Source organism: Mirounga angustirostris, unplaced genomic scaffold (genome assembly GCF_029215605.1).
Source record: "Mirounga angustirostris isolate CCGP_5_RB_7025 unplaced genomic scaffold, mMirAng1.0.hap1 SCAF_9, whole genome shotgun sequence".
Lineage (NCBI taxonomy): Eukaryota > Metazoa > Chordata > Mammalia > Carnivora > Phocidae > Mirounga > Mirounga angustirostris.
Genome location: NW_026991717.1, coordinates 3,281,238 through 3,303,301, shown reverse-complemented (window position 1 = coordinate 3,303,301; position 22,064 = coordinate 3,281,238). Strand labels below are relative to the sequence as shown.

General features: G+C 47.3%; 1 protein-coding gene and 1 pseudogene across 10 annotated transcripts in view; one reads left to right on the top strand and one right to left on the bottom strand.

Annotated features, from left to right (window-relative positions):
- Window positions 1-22,064, top strand: part of EFL1 (elongation factor like GTPase 1) — a 139,000-nt gene that overhangs the window by 23,201 nt on the left and 93,735 nt on the right. For 9 of the 10 annotated variants that reach the window (XR_010404799.1, XR_010404801.1, XR_010404800.1 and 6 more), the window contains 7 exons: window positions 697-834; window positions 2,309-2,523; window positions 11,537-11,660; window positions 12,951-13,027; window positions 13,696-13,832; window positions 14,788-14,910; window positions 16,815-16,914. Coding sequence is in view for 7 of the 10 variants with exons in the window: in XM_064569797.1 (XP_064425867.1) it covers window positions 697-834; window positions 2,309-2,523; window positions 11,537-11,660; window positions 12,951-13,027; window positions 13,696-13,832; window positions 14,788-14,910; window positions 16,815-16,914 (914 nt within the window). In the remaining 3 variants the exon portion in view is untranslated. The remainder of the gene's footprint in view (window positions 1-696; window positions 835-2,308; window positions 2,524-11,536; window positions 11,661-12,950; window positions 13,028-13,695; window positions 13,833-14,787; window positions 14,911-16,814; window positions 16,915-22,064) is intronic. The other variant, XM_064569794.1, reaches the window with a different exon arrangement.
- Window positions 18,360-19,394, bottom strand: LOC123860805 (dnaJ homolog subfamily A member 1-like; annotated as a pseudogene).

Below are 22,064 nucleotides of genomic sequence, written 5' to 3'. Positions count from 1 at the left end.
AGTTCACCAGGGTGATGTGCTGGGCATGGACCTTGGAGTGGTTCTCCAAGCTCGGTTCTTACAAGGACTTGTTTGGAGGCCTAACGTTTTATCTCGAAAAATGTTGTCACCTTTGTATCCCACTTCTTAACATACCCTTGTTTGTTGTAATATTTTTTAAAAAGAATGAGAAAAGCTTTAAATTACTCAAATGGACGGAATTTGATAATTCCAAGAAGTGCCGTAACTGTCCTGTCACATCCCCTCTGGTTTCCCCTGAGGGTGTCAGTCCCCCAGCCCAAGAAGCACAGCCTTAGTCTCTGTCCTGACAAGATAAGTCTCGTTAGTACACCTGACTCCAGAAGAGCAGAACGGAGGTTAACGCTGTGGGGGCGGTCAGCAAGGTGCACGTGGGGCCTTCCAGGGGATGCTCTGGTTTTCTGGCCTGTGTTTTGGCAACATGAGCATTTGTTTGTTTTCTCGTTATTCAGTAGACTCTGCACAATTTTATTTATCCTTCTTAAATCGTCAGTTCCATAAAGGCAAGGGCAATTTCTTGTCTGTTGTTCTTTCCTTCTGTGATGTAGACTTCGTGAGTGTGTGGGGAGCACCTGTTGTGATACAAGAGAATGGAAATGAGCGGATTATGATTCAGGATTTTCTCATGTGCTTTATTTCAAATCGTGAGTTTTACATTTGCCTTTCTGTTTTCATCAGACACAGGCTGTTCTGCGACAGGCCTGGCTTGAAAACATCCGCCCAGTTTTGGTGATCAATAAGATAGATCGCTTGATAGTGGAACTGAAATTGACCCCGCAGGAAGCCTATTCTCACCTCAAGAATATTTTAGAGCAGGTATCTCCTCCTTTACTTCAGGGTTTTAAAGACTGGGGCTCTAAGAAGACTTGGAAGGAAGCTGGTAGGTTGCCACAGAAGTTCGCGTCCTTAGGCTGAGGACTGCTGTGTCCTAGATCCTCGTACTACAGCAGAGACAGCGGGACTGGCCTCCCTTCAGGAGTCCCCTCCACCCCCCGGAAGCACCCTCGAGTACAAAGCTTGGGTAATAGGTTTTGAAGCTCTCTTGCTAAAAAGCTTATAGCTTTGTTCTAAAGTGAAGCCATGTTAGGAGGCTCCTTGGTTTTTTTTATGACCCGCCTTTAGGTGACATTTTGCCCAACCATTTATGTATTTGCCCAGCAGACATTTACATAACTATATGTTGAATAAATGAATTCTGGGATGTCCGTTGTGTGCTGGGGAGTGTGAATGTCCCGACAGGTCAGAGTCCCTGTCTTCAAAGATGTTGAGGTGTGGTGGGGAGACCTTTAAAGAGATCTTTCGAGAGCAGCGTGAAGCGTGGGTGTGGTTGGAAAACGTGAATGAGGGCTGCCTCACCCAGACCAGGTCAGAGGGAGGAGAGTTAGGAAGAGTCATGGGACAGAAGTCTTGAGATGGAAAAAGGTCGGGAGTAGTTAATGGCCGGGGCGTTTAGGAGAGAAGAAATAAGATATACAAAGTAAACGCAGGAAAAAGCATAGTAGGATGTTTCATTCAAAGAGCGCGTGTGACTTGCTGTTGCTGAAGAGTGGGATCATGGGAAGCAGGAGGCGGGAGTAGGAAGGAATATAGGGTTTCCATTATGGGGAACGTTGTGTGTCACACGTGGAGGTTTGGACTTTCTTCAGAACGGTGGGGTACCACTGATGAGACCAGTTGAGAAGAGTTATTTGCCAAAGGGAGGAAGGGATCAAAGTAGAGCAGCGAGAAAGCGTGGATCAATGGATGGATCTAATTCCCTACAGAATCAGACAAGGAAGGGCACCAGGGAGGCCGAAGGAGAGGGACCAGCGGTCTTTGCAGACAGACACGGGCTGGTCGGTTGGAATCCCGGGAGCTTACAGGATTTCTGAATAATAGGTTCCATCTTCTCTCTGTGGTAGGAAATAAGGTCACTTACTTGGGAGGGAAATAGCTAAGGATTGGCAGGAAGGAAAAGGGCCTGAGGAGAGTGGTGACAAGTCCAGGTGTGAGAACTGGCGAGGGAGCGGGCTCAGGCTCTGAACTAGGATCGTGGAGTCATGAGTTCCTAGTGACACCAGGCCCCATGTTGCGGACGCCACTCCCTCGGGTCATAAAACGACCTCACAGAAGCCATACAATTTAGTCTTGCTGGGTTTGCAAGGAACGGGTTGATAACAGGTTAATTATTGTTGTAAATATCAACTCCATCCATGGAGCCCAAACTGACTGATGGTTCTAGACAGCGCGTCTCCCACCACAGGTGTGCTAAGCATGTAGTGACACTCTGCCATTTTACGCTCTCTCCTAGATTAATGCACTCACAGGAACTCTTTTTACTTCTAAAGTCCTAGAAGAAAGAGCAGAGAGAGAGACTGAATCCCAAGTGAATCCAAGTTCTGACCCAGGAGAGCAAGTGTATGACTGGAGCACTGGCTTGGAGGACACGGATGACTCTCACCTCTACTTCTCTCCGGATCAGGGCAATGTGGTGTTTACGAGTGCAATAGACGGGTGGGGCTTCGGGTAAGTCTCTTCGGCTCTCCTTCGATCTCTCCGCGTGGACGGTGTATACGAGTGATTTCTTTAATGAAAGTTTTTATTGTTGAGATAATGATTGATTGAAACAGAGCTGTAAGAAAGAATAGAGTCCTCTTGTACCCTTTACCTAGTATCCCCCCAGCGGTAGCATCTTGCAAAGCTGGAGCACGATGTCACGGCCAGAATATTGACATTGATACTGTCCATCCCAGCGAAGATCCTTCCCTAATAAAGCCACCCTGCTTCCTTCACACCCCTGCTCCCCCTTAACCCCTGGAGTCACAGGTGTCTTCCGTTTGCATCATTTGTCATCTCGACAATGTTATAAAAACAATCACACATTATGTAACCTTTTCTGGATTGGCTTCTTTTCGGGCAGTGGAATTCTAGAGACGTAACTCAGTTGTTGCATGTATCAGCTGTTGGTTCCTTTCTGTGGCTGAGCAGTATTCCCTGGGGTGGGTGCTGTTCGAGCATGAACAACATCTGGGGTTTTCCCAGTTTGGGGCTGTTGTGAGTGACGCTACCACAAATGTTCACGTGTAGGTTTTTTTGTGAACGTAAGTTCTCATTTCTCCGGGATGAATGCATGGGAGTGTGCTTGCTGGGTCATATGGCAGTTGTAGGTTTAGTGTTGGTTTTCCAGAAGAGGCGCCATTTTACACCCCACCCACAGTGAGGTGATCTAGTCCCTCCACATTGTCACGGCTATTTAGTGGTGTCACTTTCTTTTAGCCATTCCGACAAGTGTGTATTGTGACGCTATTGTGGTCTTAATTGCATTTTCCTGACCGCTAGCACCGTGGAACATTGTGTCCTGTGCCCATTTGTCCTGTGTGTCCTCAGGTGAGACGTCTCTTCGTGTCCTTGCCTTATTTTCTTTCCTTTTCTCTTTCATTTTTCAGTGAGGTGTGTATGAATAGCATGCAACATTGTATTAGTTTCAAGTGTACAACAGAATGATTCCGTATTTGTATAGACTGTGAAATGACCACCACGATAAGTGTAGTTTTCCATACGCTGGTACAGAACGTTTGTTTCCTGTAGTAAGGATGTCGAAGATTGACTCTCTGAGCGGCTTTCAAATATGCTGTACTGTATTTAACTGTTCTCTCATGTGCTGTACACGACATCCTCTGAGCTAATGTGTTTTGTAAGTCAGCGTACCTTTTGACCCCCTTCACCCATTTCGTCCCCCACCTCTGCCTCTGGCAACCACCAGTCTGTTCCCCGTATCTAGGAGGCTCTTGTGTTGGTTTTGTTTTTTTGTTTTTTGATTCCACAGATTATATATATGATTATGTGGTATGATGCATATGATATTATATGTGTGTATATGATAGGATATATTATATATGATACACATCTTTATCCGTTCATCTCTTGATGGACACTTAGGTTGCTTCCATGTCTTAGCTATTGTAAATAATGTTGGCAGTGAACGGGGGGTTACATACGTCTTCTCAAGTTCTTTTTTTTTTTTCCCCCCAGATAAGTACCCAGAAGTAGAACTACCAAATCCTATGGTAGTTCTATTCTTCATTTTTCAGGGAGCCTCCATACTCTTTTCCATCCTGGCTGCACCAATTCCATCCCCACCAGCGGGGAACGAGGGTTGTCTGTGGCCACATCCTCGCCAACACTTGTTAGTCCTTATCTTTTTGATAGTGGCCATTCTGACAAATGTAGGGTGATATCTGGTTATGGTTGGATTGGCATTTCCCTAATGCTGAGTGATGTTGAGCATCTCGTGTCTGTGGGCCATCTGTACATCTTCTTTGGAAAAATGTCTCTTCAGTTCCTTTGCCCATTTTTAAATTGCATTCTTTGGTTTTTTTTGCTGTTGAGTTGTATGAGCCCTTTATATATTTTAGTTATTAATCCCTTTTCAGATATAGGATTTGGAAATATTTTCTCCCATCCCATAAATTGCCTTTTCATTTTATTGATGATCTCCTTTGCTGTGTAGTCCTTTTCTAATTGTATTGTTTGTTTTTTTTACTGTTGAATTTTGAGAGTTCTTTTTATCTTCTAGATACTAGTCCTTTGTCTCATATGTGTTTTTTTTTTTTTTTTTAAGATTTTATTTATTTGACAGACAGAGACACAGCGAGAGAGGGAACACAAGCAGGGGGAGCAGGAGAGGGAGAAGCAGGCTTCCCGCTGAGCAGGGAGCCCGATGCGGGGCTCCATCCCAGGACCCTGGGATCATGACCTGAGCCAAAGGCAGACGCTTAATGACTGAGCCACTCAGGCGCCCCTCATATGTGTTTTATAAATAGTTTCTTTTAGTCTATAGTTTGATGTTTCATCCTTTTAACAATGTCTTTCATAGAGCAGAATTTGGGTGGATTTATTTATTTTTACTTCAGAGAGAGAACCTTTGTGGGGAGGAGCAGAGGGAGAGAGAGAGAAACTCAAGCAGACTCCGGGCTGAGCACGGATCCCAGTGCGGGGCTCCATCTTACTACCCATGAGATCACCACCTGAGTTGAAACCAAGAGTCAGGTGCTTAACTGACTGCACCACCCAGGCGCCCCTATAAATTATGCTTTTAAAGTCAAATCTAAGAATCCCGCATGGCTAGGATTTTGTCTCCTGATGATTTTCTCTCATAGTTTTTTCTAAAAGATTAATAGTTTTACTTTCTACATTTAAGTCTGTGATCCATTCTGAGTTAATTTTCTGTATACGATGAGAGACTTGGGTCAAGGTTCTTTTTTGGGCTATAGATGTCCAGTTAGTCCAGCACCATTATACCTTCCCCACTGGATTGCTTGTATACCTTTGTCAAAATCCGTTGGACATCAGTTGGATACCTGTGTGGATCTACTTCTGAGTGTTCTGTTCTATTTCCTTGATCTGTGCGTCTATCCTTCCACCAGTACCATACAGTCTTGATTACTGTGAGTATCTAACAAGTCTTGAGAGTAGGTGGGTTGTTTCAGCCCACATTCCTGTTTTTGGAGATTATTTCAGCTGTTCAAGGGTCTGTGCCTCTCTGTGTACATTTTATTTTATTTTGTTTTTAAGATTTTATTTATTTATTTGACAAAGAACACAAGCAGGGGGAGCAGCAGAGGGAGAGGGAGAAGCAGGCTTCCCGCTGAGGAAGGAGCCTGACGCGGGGCTCGATCCCAGGACCCTGGGATCATGACCTGAGCTGAAGGCAGACGCTTAACGACTGAGCCACCCAGGGACCCCTCTATGTACATTTTATAATAATCTTTGCCTATATCTGCAAAAAAATGTTGCTAGGGTTTTTATTGAAAAAGTATTGGGGAAACTTCTATATCCATTTGAGAATTGACATCTTTGCTACATTTTACTTTCTAATCCATGAACACTGTGTTTCTCAATTTTTTAAAGATTTTCTTTGATTTCTTTCATTAACAGTTTGTAGTTTTCAACATAAAGCCCTGTATATATTATATTGGACTTGGACCTAATTTTTCATTGTTTCTGATCAATTAGAAATGGTATTATATTTTTAATTTTGGTGCTCACATATTCATTCCTACCTTTTGGAAATACAGTTTATTGGTTTTTGTATGTCGCTCTTGTATACCGTGACCTTGCTAAACTCACTCACTAGAGTTCTTTGTGGATTCCTTGGCATTTTCTACAAGGCAGGCCTGTCACCTGCCAACAGGGGCTGCTGTATTCCCTCCTTTACTTGCCACTTCCTTTCCCCTTCTGGCCTCACTGCTCTGCCAGGAGCTTTCAGGACTGTTAAAGAGCAGGGAGAGTGGGCATCCTGGCCTTGTTCTGATCTTAGAGGGAAGTACTGAGGCCTTCACCATTGAGTGTAAGGTTAGCTGTGGGTTATTTTTAAATGTTCTTTATCAATTTGAGGAAGTTCCCCTGTATTCCTTTTTTTCTCAGAGTCATTTTTATGAAGGGGTGTCAAATTTTGTCAAACGCTTTTTCTGCATCAGTTAATGTAATCATAGGATTTTTCTCCTTTAACTTGTTAATATAGTGGATTACATTGATTACTTTTTGAATCTTGAACCAGTCTTGCATTTCTTTATAGATTTTATGTAAAATGATTTGTTTAGAACTTTAATTTTGAATAAATTTAAAATTGAAAAGGTACAAAAATGTATCCCTGGGAGACCATGAAAAAAAGTCTCCCACCCTGTCTCCCTGTCTCTTAGGTTTTCATTTCATTTCCCTACAGGAAACTAGTGCATCCTGGCAGTTTCTTATATACTCTGGAGGTTATTTGTGTGTAATATGTGAGCAAATACATTTCTATTAACTTTTGCTGTCTGCACTAGCAGAAGCTAGTATGGAAAGAAGCTAACTTTATTCGGGTGTACCCATGCTAGGTGTTAAGCTAGTCACTTTGCTTAAATTATTTCATTGAGTTCTTAGGACAGTCCTTTTAAATAGATACTCTTATGAATTATCCAAGGCTCAGAGACATTCAGCAGATGTTGAACATCACTCAGCCACGAAGCAGAGGAGCTGATACTAAGTTTAAGGTCTGTTTGACACTGAAGTTTATGCTTCCTGACTGGGGCTTCAGTGGGCTCTCCACTCTGGGGTACAGGGACCCTTGTTTCTTCTGATGGCCCCTTCTGGATATGTACCTGTGGGCCATGGAATGTGACGTCAGTGTTTAGAATGTGGTGGGCATTTGATTTATGTTTCTGAACCACAACCATTACTGACTTGTGAAATCAGAAAATCCAAATACAATTAAAGAATTATCACTTTGTGAAAAATGTCTTGAGCTTGGATGAACGGTTGTGGGACTACAGTGGGATTTACTTAGTCGTGGGCTGAATCTTGCATATATAGCAGGGATAACAGAACCAGACATAATGCACCAGAGGAAAACAGAGCCTATTCTTGAAACATTTGTCAGTTTGCAAATGGGAAAGAAGAAGGGATCAGAAATTGAGCAGAGCGCATGGCCTGTGAGGAGCCCAACCGGTCTTGGCTGTTCTGTCCTCCTTTTTTTAAAGGAACTGGATCTTCACTCCCTTTGGACTGGACAGATTTTGCCTTGACAGGATAATAAATTATAATACCATCATTTTTCCTTGTTGGTTTGTCATCAGTTATAAAGACCATAGTCCACTTAGTGCCTGTGAAGGTCATACTGAAAGTCAGAGAGCGGACATATAATGAAAATAGAAACTACCAACCTGCAGAGAATATGCCCATTTTCCGCGTGGCTGATGACGCCATTGTCACCATTTTGGGCCTCAGTGTCCTCACCTGAACACTAAGAATGTTGGGCTTAGATGATTTCTGAGAATTTCTTTGAATTACAAAGTACAGTGATTCATTCCGTCATATAACCGGGTCAGGCCCATTAGTTTCCTAACCTGTCAGCATTTTGCTCATGAGCCACAGGGTTGGGGGCTCGTCCTTTGCTTGGAATGATTTCTAGAAATCATTGAACATTCCAGGTGAATTTTAGTTTGAATCTCAGAAATTGGTGTCAGCTTATTGTAGAAGGAGAAGGGATGGGGAGAGGCTTGCACGGATGGCTTTGGGATCCTCACAACCCTGGACACTTGGACGTGCTGTCAGTCAGCGAGTGAGTGCCCTGCGTTAAGCAAGGTCGCATTTAGGGTCCATGTCCAACAGTGCCTGTTGTCGACAAGTGGACATGTTCATTTATGGGGAGCTGATGGGAACAAAAGCACTAGAAGTGCTTTTCTGCCGGCCTCCCTCTGATGGGTCATGATTAGGGAAAGGGGGCAACTCCTGTGTCCCAAAAGGTGGGAAAGGAGCACATTTCAGAATTTGGAGGGTGGTTGAAACTCTCACCGGGGGACAGGATGAAGGAGTGTGACATGAGGCTGAACCGGGGCATTACGGCCTCAGTCTGTCCTGTTGCAGATGTGAATCCGGGAGAATCTGCTGAGTTGGATAGGTCAGAGTCCAGCTCTGGTTGTAGGTAAGTGCAGCTGAGTTCTCAACCCTATAAAAGAGGGACAGGAGTCCTCCCTAGAGCAGTTCTGTTGGTCTTTGTACACCAGCGTTTTCGGCTCCTGCCGTTGATGTCCGCCCGCTGGGCGGCTTGGATGCACAAGGATACCCCATAACCTCCCGCTTGGCCACATTGTCGTTCGGGAAGATAGGCCAGGATGGATGGGTCAGTAGGTCTGCAGGTCTTTCTGAGAATCCCGTTTGAAGGTACTCTGTGGAGGAAGTGAATTAAAACAGAATCCAAGAACGGAGAAATTGTCATAGTTTTAAAATTAAAACTAACTAATGACAGACAAAAAGCATGAAGCAATAGTGGGGGGGAAGGGTTGATGTTAAGCAAGTTTTATGGTAACTATGGGATGAAAAAGAATGGAAAGGATAAAAACCAAGATTTTGGAAAATTTCTGTGCCTATCACTTATGATTCTGATAGAGGTTTGAGTGTGGAAACCTCTAAGTTTACCACTTACCAAATTAAAAACAGGACATGTATCTGACACAGTGTTGTATAAGACCAAGAAAATACAAAAGTCTGGGTACCACAAATCAACATTTAAAAAAAAATCTTGGAAGCATGAGCAGAAATCATTCTAGAAATCCACATTTCCAGAACAGTTGCAGTACTTAATGCATGAAATACCCCATGGAGGAGATAGCTTTTTAGAAGAAGGAAATTCCATTAAAAAAAAAAAAAATCCAAAGGTTTGCTATCTAAAAAGATAAACAGAAAGCATAATAGCTGGGGGTTAAGTACCAAAGCTTTGGCTCAGTATGTCAGTCAAATGTGAGCAAAAAGAAAGTCAGTTTGGCAGTATTGATGAACAATGCAGAATTTTTAGAAATATATTGTGGTATAAGAATCCTTGTTAATGGGTAATGGACAGAGATTAACTCTATCGGTGATCCTAACAAAGTGCATGAGGCAAAAATAGAAGTATAAGTAGAAATCTGCATGGTTTGGGGAAGATTTTATATCAGACTGTTAACAGGTCAAATAAAAACATAAACCATCTGAACAGTATAATTAAAGTCAGAATTTAAGTATATAAATGAAGGATATACAAAATAAGTGAAGGATATACAAAATAAGTGAAGGATATACAAAAATTGGTCTTATCTCAGGCAAAAAAAGGCAATTTCAAAAAATACAAAATACGAAAATATTGGAAGTTTGATGTGCTGATCACTTGGTCATTACCTTCAGTTTTAGCCATGTAAGAATAGACCCAACTTAACCATATGTCACCCAAAGCGTCTGCTGTATTCATTGGGGCCCTCACAAGCATCCAGGTGAAGGTGAGGCTTCTCAAGTAAGGTTGGGTTGGAGAATGTGCCTGGGACCTCCGGCCACAGTGCTTGCCCTCTCTTGTCCCCCTCCCATAGGTCCTGGAATGGATCTGCAAGTCTGCATGGAGGATGGCACCGTGCCTGGCAGAACCAGGGGGTTAGAAGTAGGAGCCGCGGGCAGATGCGGTCTGCTGATTCGCATCTGGAAGGGAGCCTCTGTGCCTTGCTCTGGGCGTGCTTCACTGCAAGAAGCCCAGGAGGACGCCCGGCTCTCTTTACTGGTTCCTGGAGCACGCAGCAAGGGTCTATTTCTTCCTTGAGGCATGGGCACTGCGCAACCGGCCATTGAGCTCACTTGTGGAGTAGCCACTGGAGCGGGAGGGAGACCGGTCGTGCTCCTGTCAGCCCTCCAAGGCAGAAGCTGTCGGTCTGTGGACTGAGCTGAGAATTTGTGCAGAGAAGGGATCGCTCCTTCAAAAATGTGGCAGTTATAAGTTAATCATAGTGTAATGTATGTAGAAAGCATATATAATTTATATGTATAATAAACATAAAATTGTAATAGAAACTAAAATTTTGGAAAATTAAAAAAAACAAGCCCACCTGAGCAAATCATTGTGGGATCAAACGGGAAATGCAGCTGATAACAGCGAGTCGCTCTGAGGTCCTGGCCTCTCGAGGCCGGCCCCGGGATGCCAGTAGCCTGTAACTGCAGAATTGGGGCTTTGATTCCTGGTTGGGTGTTTCCTCTCCCTTCATCCTCAGTGAGAGGGGACGCTGGGACCTCCGGCACCTTCCGTGGGGCCTGCTTTGGTGCTGAGCTGCAGCCTGCTGTCCACGTCTCTGCTTCCCACCACAGCGATGAACTTGCAGGGCTCTGGCAGCTTCCTCTTGCTCCCACCAGGCTTTGTAGCCGTGAGAATACCAGCTCATCGGACGGGGTCGTAGTTAGCCCTGGATTCGGGCCATACCACCCTTGCCGACTGAGAGCTAAGAACTTGCCCGGAGTACGTTACCTTTGGCGTCTATGCAGCGGACAAGACAGCAGGCATCTTCCCAGACGCTGGTGCTTTGAGAGGTGGACTCACACCTTACGTGAAACATGCTCATCCCTGCAAAGGGAGGTTTTTCCTGGGTCCTCGGTCCTGACGGCACAGATGCTACCTGCCACATGCCGACGTGCCAGGTGACCGTTGTCCCGTGCCTGGGGCTTGCAGTACAGCGGACTGGCGCTAGCCGGGTTCTCTCCAGGTGTGCGGACGTTTCCTGTGGAATCCAGGAGGCCAAGAAGCCTTTTTCTGGCAGGCCCTGGCTCTGGCGTTTTTTCCTGTGTGAGCACCAGGTCCCTATAGCAGTGACAGGCTGAAACGAAGTTTCTTGCTGGCGAGTTGTGTAGGGCCGTTGGAACCTGCATCTCCTTGGCCCTTGTTCCCCTTGCCTCGTTGTGCACATGCAGAGTCAAGGAAGGGAGCGATGGCATGGATTCTAATCCGTAGGAACGTAGAGCCGTTGGGCAAGAGCATGCATGGGCTCCGGAGCCGGACTGCCTGGGTTTGGTCCCAGCCTCCCGTGTTACCTACGTAATATCTCGATGTGTGTAGCTTTTTCTGGATCCTGGGGAGGTAATGAGTGCCAGCCCTTCGGATGGTTGAAACGATGGCGTCTAGTAGTGCGTTCAGAGCACTCTGAACGGTACCTGGCACGGAAACACTCTTACTTACTGTTGTTACTCGTAACACCAACACTTGCTTTTCTTTCAGAGTTGAGCACTTTGCCAAAATCTACAGTCAAAAAATCGGCATCAAAAAGGAAGTTCTTTTGAAAACCTTGTGGGGAGATTATTACATCAATATGAAGGCCAAGAAGATTATGAAGGTGGATCAGGTGATGTGGCAATATGTCCCTTTTGTGTGTCACTCACATTCCCGCCCCGTTCAGACTTGTAGCACCTTTCATAGATGTAATTTGGCTCTGGCTAAAGTGGGTCAGTTTGTGAGGGGTTCACGGTCGTGTGTTTTACTTCCAAGTATTGCTTAAATGGAGTTCTTTAAATAAGAGAGTAAGGAACTGCTTTTTGTTCGTTTCTTCTTTCTTTTTTTGAGAGGAGCAAAAATCTCAGACCCTGTGCACTTGAAGACACGTGTTTTGCATCCTGCTTTTGTGTCCCTTTCACCATAAAGAGACGGCTCTTTCCGAGCACGCTGTGTTCCTAGGCTCAGCTCAGGCTTCTCTCACTGAAAGCTGCTCACCAGGCCTGCTGTTGATGGTTTTTTTTCATGTAAAATTCAGGATTTTATAAACTTATTCTCATGGAGAAGCATATAGATTCCTTTTAGAAAATATTTGTAAATATAAAGCCATAAGAGAAAAAAAGAAGAGAAGCCAACGCTGCTGATGCTGTGGTTTTAATTTTTTTCACTTTTAGGATCGAGACGTCCATCCCTTAGTTGAGCTTATACTGTTTATATACTAACGTAACTCTTTTTTTGCTTGACATCATGTCGTGAGCATCTTCCTTTGCCATTAAAAGCCTTTCAAAAAGCTCCTTAAGAAGGAGCCGGTGTAGCGAGATGGCAAAGAGCCGGGCTGAGAGTCCGAGTGTGTGTGTGCATCGTGGCCTTTGTCCCCTTCTTCCACCTGTAACCGGGCAATAGTTGGAAAGGGGGCGCCCATGTATATTCCGTCTCACATGCGTGTGACGGTTTCCTTCTCAAGGTGCTGTTACTTTGCATATGGTTTGGTCAGAGAAATGGTAGGGTTTTTTTGTTTTTTTACTATCCTCTTCCTTGAAGTTGAACGGTTTTCATGTTTAAGAACATTGTTTAGAAGAAGTCTGCGGAAGGGACCTGCACACGCAGCGTGACTTCTTAGCGCTCAGCCTGGGTGTCGTGTACCCCTTTGATGGCAGAGGTGGGGCAGTTGCAGCGACACGCCCCGCAGTTGGTCTCGTTTGTCACAACCCTGGCTCCCAGAGGAAGACAGCAGTGGTTTGTTACCAACTGCACCTTATTGGCTGTTGAGCGAATTCTTTACAACCATTTCCCACGACTTTACTGTTCAGTAAACATTTTCTGGTAGAAATGAGACATACTGTTCACAGAACACGTCAAGGGTGAATATGTAAGGTACCTGTTAAATATTCAGAAAGTTAAGTGCACATGTTCTGTTTTACAGGCAAAAGGAAAGAAACCTTTATTTGTGCAGCTGATCCTGGAGAATATATGGAGTTTGTATGATGCCGTCTTGAAAAAGTAAGACTGCCATAAAATTGTTTGTCTTTGGGCTGTATAATGCCTCACCTTCCCGTGTGATGAGTCATGCTTCAGAAAGCGGAGACAGACTCAGGAAGTGAACAGAGCTTTGCAGACCTGGAAACAGTGGAAAGGAGTTTATGTAACCTTGGTCAAGGGTAGCAGGAGGGACAGCACTGAGGGTTTTAGAGTGCCCAGAGAAGGGGACAGACGGATGGACAGAAGCACTGGATCTTTATTTTTACAGACCCAGCTTAAATAAAACAGTTAATGCAGTAGAAAGGGTGTTGGATATCCAGTATCATTAATGGGGAACTTGGGAACACCCTTGCCTGATACAAGTGGAAAAGAAAGTTTGCTTCAGTAAATTTACTTTCAAAGTTATTCCAGAGTTGGAGCCATGACTGTGAGCACTCAGAGGTCAGGCTGCTTCACCCGTCACCGCAACTCACCTCAGGGGCCTGGGATGGTGCCCCCTCGGAGCCCGGCAGGAGGGGGCCCCGGAAAGGGAGGGAGTGGAGGCCCTGGCGGGAGCCCCCCCAGACATGTTCAGTTTCTTGTAGAGGAGGTACATTGGGAGTAAGTGTGTCGAAAAATGTGGAGCTCCTTCTCCCGTCTGCCCCTTCCTGTCTTGTGTGTGACCTCCCCGCTTTGTATGCTTACTACAGGGACAGAGAAAAAATTGATAAAATAGTGACTTCCTTAGGATTGAAAATTGGAGCCCGGGAGGCACGACATTCAGACCCTAAAGTTCAGATCAATGCCATCTGCAGCCAGTGGCTGCCCATCTCCCATGCTGTGCTGGGTATCCTTTGTCTTGATGGTTTGTAATGAAATAACAGTTCAGACAAAGCAGGAGGAAACAGCATGTTACTGGCAATCAGGAAATCCTCTGGAGAGAACATATTTCCACCCAAAGTAAGTCTTCTGTGGTTGATTAGTATTCTACCCTGAAACTGTATTCACTGCTTTTACAAATGAACATTCTGATACTCATTCGTGGTCTTACTGATACCAATTCAGATACATGTTCTTTCAAGAAAGAAGATGCATCTTTTTATTTTTGTTCAGTAGTCTGTAAAAACAAAAGATTTTATTTTACTAAGATTTATGTGTAAGTCGATAATTTAGATGGTTATGTTGGATCAGGGTTTCATTTCAGTGCCATATTTTCTTAGCTGGTTGATATTTCCTATCATCTTTGTGATTCCCAGAGAACTTGATCGGAGATGGTTCACATTTAGATAATTTTATAGGCGACTTTAAACCGTCTTCTTTTCATTGACGTGTGTGTCCCACGCAGTCCCCGCGTGGCGGGCTGTGGGCGCAGTGTCCTGGGTGTGGGCCTGCAGTGGCATCTCAGCCCTACAGTGACGGGCTCTGGTAGGGGACGTCCTGGTACCCTTGCTAGTGGCTCATGGTCGTTTTATAGGAATTGAGATAGACCAGAACTGTGGGAAAAAGTGGGAGCACTGAGGGTCTCAGGAGGCCAAGCTACTAAGCAGTGCCGTGCTCTCTTGTGCCCTGAGCCATCAACGTCCCGGAATATCTGTGGTAGGGGTCCTTCCTGGGCTCCAGCGAGTCCCTGAACTCCCTGAAAGCATGTCTGTATTGTGAGATGTGGTGCATAGTGTTTCCCAGCCCGGGTGTTTTCTGTAGAGACCGACACTGTCACCTCGGTATTTAGTGCGCCCTGGGAATCTCTTGCCTTGCTGGAGGGCACGTGTTCGAGGTTGTGAGTCCTTAACAGCAGACGTCAGCAATGGTGTGTCAGAAGCTTCCCAGCCCCCTGGATATGACAGCTGAGAGGGTGGAGAGACTGATGTGCACAGGATCACAGACGTTCGACTCTCTTCTGCCCGAAACCCAGGCCCTGAAAGCAGGTGAAGTGAAGGGGACCTCAGCAGGGGCCGTAGTTTGGACCGTCCTAAGTCAAGGCTGCTCTAGACCAGTTTGCCAAATGCCAGTTTACAAAAGGCCATTTGGCCAGAGTTTTAGTGTTGCTAGAGCTGTTTTGTTCGCCACTGGAGTGGGAGACCAGAGGCTCTGAGCCCCCTCCCTTCTGCTCTGATCTCGTCTCAGAAGCTCCCAGTGACCTTGTGTCCCAGCCCCTGCACGGCCAAGAATGTGTCCCTGAGCTGCTGTGTCAGCACCGTGGCCGGGTCCCTGGGGACCGTGGAAAGGGGTTCTGGGGCTGGGCTGCCCACTGCTCCCCACAAGAGGGGACCCGTCCACTCCAGGCTCTGCAAGCCTCCATGAACTTCATCTGCATGTACTCACCATCTCCGCTTTTCCTCCCGTTCTGTTGAATTTGCAACCTCCATCCCCAAAACCACTTGGCTGCGGTTCCCAGGGCCCCTGTTGACTGTCCTTTGTTAAATCATCCGACTAGATCTGTCACTAGCATTGGCCACAGCATTCCTCCCTGGCTCCTCTCCTGGCTGCGCATTCCTCGTGTCTGTTCCTCGTCCCTCTCTCTCCCTTTCGTCTCTCTGTCACTGTGGGCGGACCCGAGCAGGGCCTGCATTCCCTCTCCTGGCCATGTCACCCATCTCAAGGCTTGCCATGGCAGCAGTCTGCTCATGACTCCCACACCCGTGTCTCTGAGCCTGTCTGCCCCTTCAGCTCCAGCCTCGAGTCTGCCGCACCTCCCTCTGCTCGGCTTTCTGAGAAGCACCTGTACCCTAACATACCCCCCCGCCAGGCTTCTTCCCTTCTCCCTCAACCTGCTTCTCCTGGTTCTCCTCAGTCAGAGGAGACTCTGTCCCTTCATTTGCTCACTCCAAAAAGCTCGGAGTCGTCCGTGTTCCTGTTCACTCACACCCCTGCATCCAATCCGTTTGCACATCCTGCGTGTTCTTGCCTCGAAATCTACGCAGAATTCGGCTTTTGCTAGCATTTCTGCTTCTGCGTCCTGGGGCCAAGCCACCATGGTCTCTCACCTGAGTGTCAGTACAGCCTTTCACCAAGTGCCCACCTCTGCTCTCCGTTTCCCTTGGTACAGCCAGAGTGGTCCCAGGACAGTGGGAGTCCGGGCAGGCCACACTGCTCCTCACCCCTTGTACCCACGTCCCTGGCAAGATGTCTGCTGTGCCCTTGCTTCTGACTTCCTGTTGTGTTGCTCTTGTTTCAATATTACTGTTGAATTCTTTCATTTATGTGCACATTATTTTGGTGGGGGGGGGTGATTTTTTAAGGAAAAAACAAAACAAAAAACCAGAAACACTCATGACTGGTGTATATACCTCCAGGAAGGTGAAGAAAAATGTCAACATGTTGATGTGAAATTGTGTTAGTATATATAGATTTAGGGAAAATTGACATCTTTATAATATTGAGTCTTATTTTTAAGTATTTTGTTACTGGCATGATAAGGTATTCTTGTCCATTTTTTAACTTGTGTCACTTGTATGTATTTGATTAATAAGCTGCCTTGCTGACTGTTGACTTAGCATGTCTCAGTTTTACCCCTTCTGCTCTGGATATCGGGCAGGATCTCTGAGGGCTTATGGGGGGGTAAGCCCCGTTTGCGGCTTCAGTACCCAGCCCTCCTCCTGCCCTGCTCATTTTGCCTTTCTTTCCCCATTTGGGCCAGTTCCGCTTGTTCTTGCTCTGCAGTGTTCTAGCGATTTTATACTTTTCTAAAGAGAACTTTATCGTGGTTGTAAAAGATTACAGGCCGCTTATGTGTTGAGGTGACACCGTGTTCTAAACATCTTGTGTTTTAGAAGTCTGCCTGTCTGGTCATGGGAAAAGCGAGTGACCTTTTTCCTTCCTATTTGTGTAGCTTTCATGAAATGTGGAAGCGAGGACACTGCTCCAGTTATTATCTTTGTTTCCAAAATGTTCGCCGTCGATGCCAAGGCCCTGCCCCAGAATAAGCCCAGGTAAGGGTGGGGGGGTTGGGCCGGGCCAGGGAAATGGTGTGTGTTTGGTGGGGGTGCAGAAGCGGTGTGGATGGGAGTGTGCAGACAACGCTTTTCTCCTCACACCGGGATGGGTGCAGGGCACCCCGTGGTGGCGGATGCTGTGCACAGCGCAGTCTTTCTGTCCTCTGGGGGAGAGAGTTGTTGAAATCAGCTCCAGGACGATTGATTTGAGTTGATGTAAATTCAAGGAGAAGAGTAATAGGAGTAGCCACAGTTCATTTGTATTGAGCATCCGGCACGTTCTTCTGCAAGCCTGCCTTGCCGACCTCAGTGGAGACTTAGGACCGTGTGAGCATGTCTGCTGATGGGTGTGGGTTGGGGTGGGGCCGGGTGCCTCTGGGAGATGGGTTATTTCTCATGTTTCCCGTGTCTCGGAGAATCTCTTCTCCATCATCTGGGTTTTCCATGTGTGTTCCCCTCCTCGGCTCCACTGCCTCCCCCTTCAGATCCCGATCGGTTCCTGCAGGAATTACAGCTGCAGCCTCCTGGCTGGTCCCTCTGCCCGGGCTCTGGCTTTGCCAATCCGTGTGCCGTCCATCCTACGCTGGGATCTGGAATGAAAACTTGATGTGGGTGCCTCGAACTCCTCTTCTGTAGGACCCACATCTACTCTGGATGTTCTTCATAAGGATTTTTTGAGTAACCCGAGAGAAATAATGTAAATAATACTTAAGAATGTCCGGTACCTCGGGAGCATCTTAAGTCTTATTCTTCTGTCTTATGAAGAATAACGGCGGTGACACCACTGGCTGCCATCCGCGGAGCTCAGACAGTATTCGTTTCTCCGCGTCCGTGGGCCGTTGAGATCTGACAGCACTTCCTGAGTGGGAAGTAGTCAGGGCTTCAGTTTTGCCTGTGACGGAAAAAGTAAGTTAGGGGCTCCAGGTCACGGAGCTGGAAGGAGGCCACCAGTGTTCGAACCCGGGTCTTGTCCATTCACAGCGTGGAACCTGGCCTTGTTCGTCCAGTGTGGCTTGTCTTTCATTTTCTCTTTTCATTTTTCCAGCTTTTACATTTGAGTTTATTCTTCATTTAACTTTGAAAACAGCACTATCATTGAATATTGAAACAAAAGCAGTAGGGAGGGGCGCCTGGGTGGCTCAGTCGGTTAAGCGTCTGCTGTCGGCTCAGGTCATGATCTCCGGGTCCTGGGATTGAGCCCCGCGTCGGGCTCCCTGCTTGGCGGGGATTCTGCTTCTCCCTCTGCTGCTCCCCCTGCTTGCGCTCTCTCTCTCTCTCTCTCTCTGTCGGATAATAGCAGTAGTGAGTCAGGAGCTCTGATTATAGCCCTCATGCAGCCACTGCATATAAAGGGCCAGCATGAGGGTCATTCCGCGGTCCCAGTGAGAGTTCTGATGCTGAGCACTGTCCCAGGATGACGCGCGTCAGCCTCATGCGTGTGTCTATTGTAACGGTGGCAACAAGGCCTCCGAGTCTGACTGCCCCATTTCTTTGGTCTTGTCTACTTCCTTCCTCTCAGGTAGGAGTTTTTCCAGCAAAGAGTGTTTATCAGGAGAAAGAAAGCCATTCTCAGGAAAGTTTACCTTAAATCCAGTGACTAGGCAACCCTTTCCACGTGGTCTACGATGAAAGGGCATGACTTCATTTAGCACACACGGGACATGTCCGTGCTTGACAGTCTGGCCTGGGTGAGGGGTGATGTCTGTGGTTCGGTCGTCGGGAGCAGGGACTGGCCTTGAAAGCGCACAGTGCGTCAGCCAGCTGTGTGTCCACCCACACGGCAAGGCCTCCTCGCCAAGTAAAATCAGCACGGTCCTTCTGATAGCATCAGAAACAGCGGTAGTACCTCCTGGCTGCACTCCTGGTTCTTGGTCTCCTTCACCTGGAATGTTCTCTTCTGACCACCTTTCATAACTTGGTCAATGTGAACTTCTGGAATCTTCCAGTGCAGCTTTTCCATCTGTCTTTAGCACTGACCCGTCCCCGTGGCCCTGGCACTCTACGCACAGACCGAATTTGCTGAGCCGCTCCAGGTTCCACCTTAGGAATTCTTCCTTGCAGTTCCATGCCTCTGCCCTCAGGACAGCACGCCGCCACTCTGCCTTACCTCCCCGGCCCTCGTGTTTGCTCTTGGGCAGAGCTCGTTTTCCTGTTGCACCATTGTGTCAGCCCCCCAAGGTTACTGAGAGCTGATGCACAACATTTTCACCGCTCCTTTCTCTCTGCTCCTTCCTCGTCCTCCAAAAGGCATTGCAGAGATGTCCCTGGGGGAGCACACTGCCACCAGCTCCGCCTTCTTTACTTGCCTCTCCTCCTTTGTCATATTCTCCCCCTCTGTCCCTTTTCTTTGCATCACAGAGCACTTTGTGAGCTTGAGAAATCTGTTTAAACTTCTTCATTTGGATTCATACCAGGGTATCAGGGTGGTGCTCCAGGGCCAGTTCTTCCTGGTGGAGTTGGGTTTGTCCCCCAGACATAGTCAGTGGTTTCTTTCACCGTTTTGTACAGCCGGTGAGCGGGCGCGGGCCAGCGTGGAACAGCTGCTGCTCCTCGGCTTCTCACTGAGTGTTCTGGGAAGTTCCACCCGGTGTGGCTTTCCAGCGCCTACCCCTAAATCTAGGCCAGCAGCCATCCCACCTTTTAGATTCAGGGCCTTTGTTTTTGCTGTTCTCAACTATAGTTTATGACAAATCCTTAGGAGTATGTATTTGGTCTAACTGCCTGTTAGGGAACATTTTATGGAGAGTTTTCAGGCAGCTCTCTTCCCCCTGCGTCTCCGGGTCTGTGCGTTGCTTTTGCTTCCTTCTTGAGAACCAGCTCCTTCTAGTAACAAGATGCTGTCTTCCCACAGAAGGCACTTTTCTGGGTCTGTCGCTTTGCACCATCCCCGCTGTGTCTGGTGGCAGGCTGCGCCAGCCTTCCACCTGTTCTGCACCGAGCAGAGCGTAGGCATTCTGCCTGGAATCCGGAGGCTGGATGGATGTGCGTCCTCGCCTCTTCTCCTTCCCCTCCTCATTCACCTCCCCAGCCTTCCAGTCAACATACTCACCTCTGGTCTCCTTTATCTCTGGTGCAGGAAGTGTTAGTTTAACTACAGCCTGAAGAACTCATCACCCACAGCTGTGCCTTGGCTGGTAGAGCTCTGTTTTCTTGTAGATCAGTCCTCTTCATTCTCCACAAACGCGGGGTTCGCAGTGGGTACCTCGTATAAATCCTTGTGATTTCTGTCTGGCTGGCTGCTCCGTTTCCCTGTGCCACCACCCCCAGCCCACAGCAGTGCCGGGCACGGGGGGGGCGTTCCCTGGGTGGGTGGATGAGTGCTAGACGGGCAGCAAGGCTCATTACAGCTGATGCTAACCTGATGAATAGAAATGCTAACTTATTCCAGACCATGTCATGAATTTACGCCGAATGAGGATGTAATTTATGTTAATAAATATCTATCTTTCTTAACCAAAGTTAAAATGATTTACTTAATGTGATGATGATTTTATCATCTTTAATTCCTTCTCAGTGGGGGACATCCTGGGGATAATGAACAAAGGTTTGGAGTCAGATCTGGATTTGAGTTTTGGCTCCTCCATTTATTTTCCAGTGACTTTGGGTCAGGTTAAATTTCCTAAGCCTCTGCTTTGTCATCGTAAAATAGGGATGATAGTATCTATTTCATTTAACTGTTGTAGTAAGTATATACTATAATTACGTAAAGTGATGAAGATTAAGACGATGTCGAGATCCTAGTGATAAGCCCATTGAAAGAGACTTTCTCTTCATATGCAGACAAGTCTCATTTTTTTTTCTTCCCTGTTCTAACGATAATATTACATCCTGCATTTATAGTTTAACTTGCACTTTTCAGATATTCTTGAAGCAGTTTTAGCAAAAGTCTAGATACACGGGGTTGATTGAAGGGGGAGGTGGAGTGTTGGGCCTGGAGCAGAGCAGGGTGAGGGCAAGGGCCCGAGCGCAGGCCATTGCAAGGAGAGGGAGAAGTGGATTTGTTCGCTGTTGATCCAGAGCACAGACCTGCAGCCGTGGTGAGAAATTTCAAGGAAGCAGATTTCATCCCATACTTGAAAGGGCTTCTAATGCTTGGAGTTTCCAGGAGAGGGGAGCTGGTCTCTTGCAGGGGAAGTAGATGCCTCCAGCACCAGCAGTGTTGGTTGCCTCACGGCACCTGGCCAAGCTGTTCTCAAAGATCAGTCTCTCAGGTTCCTGTGTCCTGGGACACAGCCCCCCGGTGACCTGGGTGTGACTAGAGGGGACAGCTCCGAGAAACGAGCTCATCCGTTTTGGGGGGCAGGTGCCAAGGGAGGTAGAATTGGTGTCCGGTCCTGGTGGGAGGCCTTGTCTAGCGTTTCTCTCTCTGGCACCCGACCCCGGGTGGAGTCTCCCAACCCAGCAGATCCCTGCGGTGCCCTCCCGCGTGGCTCCTCCCGGGGGAGGAAGGTGAGTCTCCCCAGATCTGCCGCTTGTTGGGTCCCTGCTGGAGGAGCAGTGGCCCGACTGTGCCGCGGATCACGGTTTATGGCCACCCCGAGCTGAGGGCCCGCGCCTGGGCTCCGCCTCTGCAGCCGGCTTCCCCGCTCCGTTACCTGGGAGCTCTGCCACACTCAGGCACCCCCGGTCTTTCTGTGACCCCGAGGGTCCTGAGACCACACTGTCCCGGAGGGTTCCACCCCCCGCTTGGCCACCAGAGTGACGTCCCTCGCGGAGCAGACTTTTAAAAGTTCCGATTTTGTGCTCCGCGGCTCTATCACTTGGCAGAAGCGGCCGACGGAGGCCCCTCCCCCGCTGCCTATCCTCCCGAATATCGCCGCGGATTCACTTCTCCGCACGTCCTTCCTTCCAGAAAGTGGTCGCTTTTCTGATGAGAGAGTTGTTGCTCTTCTTTTCTTCGATCTCCTGTTGCGTTTGTAGGTGTTCAGAATGGTTTGATCCCTATCCAGCTGAATTCCTGAGACCAGACGAAATCCAGGTCTCCTACTCCTCCGCCATCTTGCTCCACCCCTTGAGGATAACTGTTTAGGAAGAACGGCTGAATCCCCTACCCCACTCCAACCAAGACTAACCCCCCTGCAAACACACAGACACACCCACACTCTGCCTTTTCTGTGGTGGTGCTGGGGTCTAACACCATGTGACCT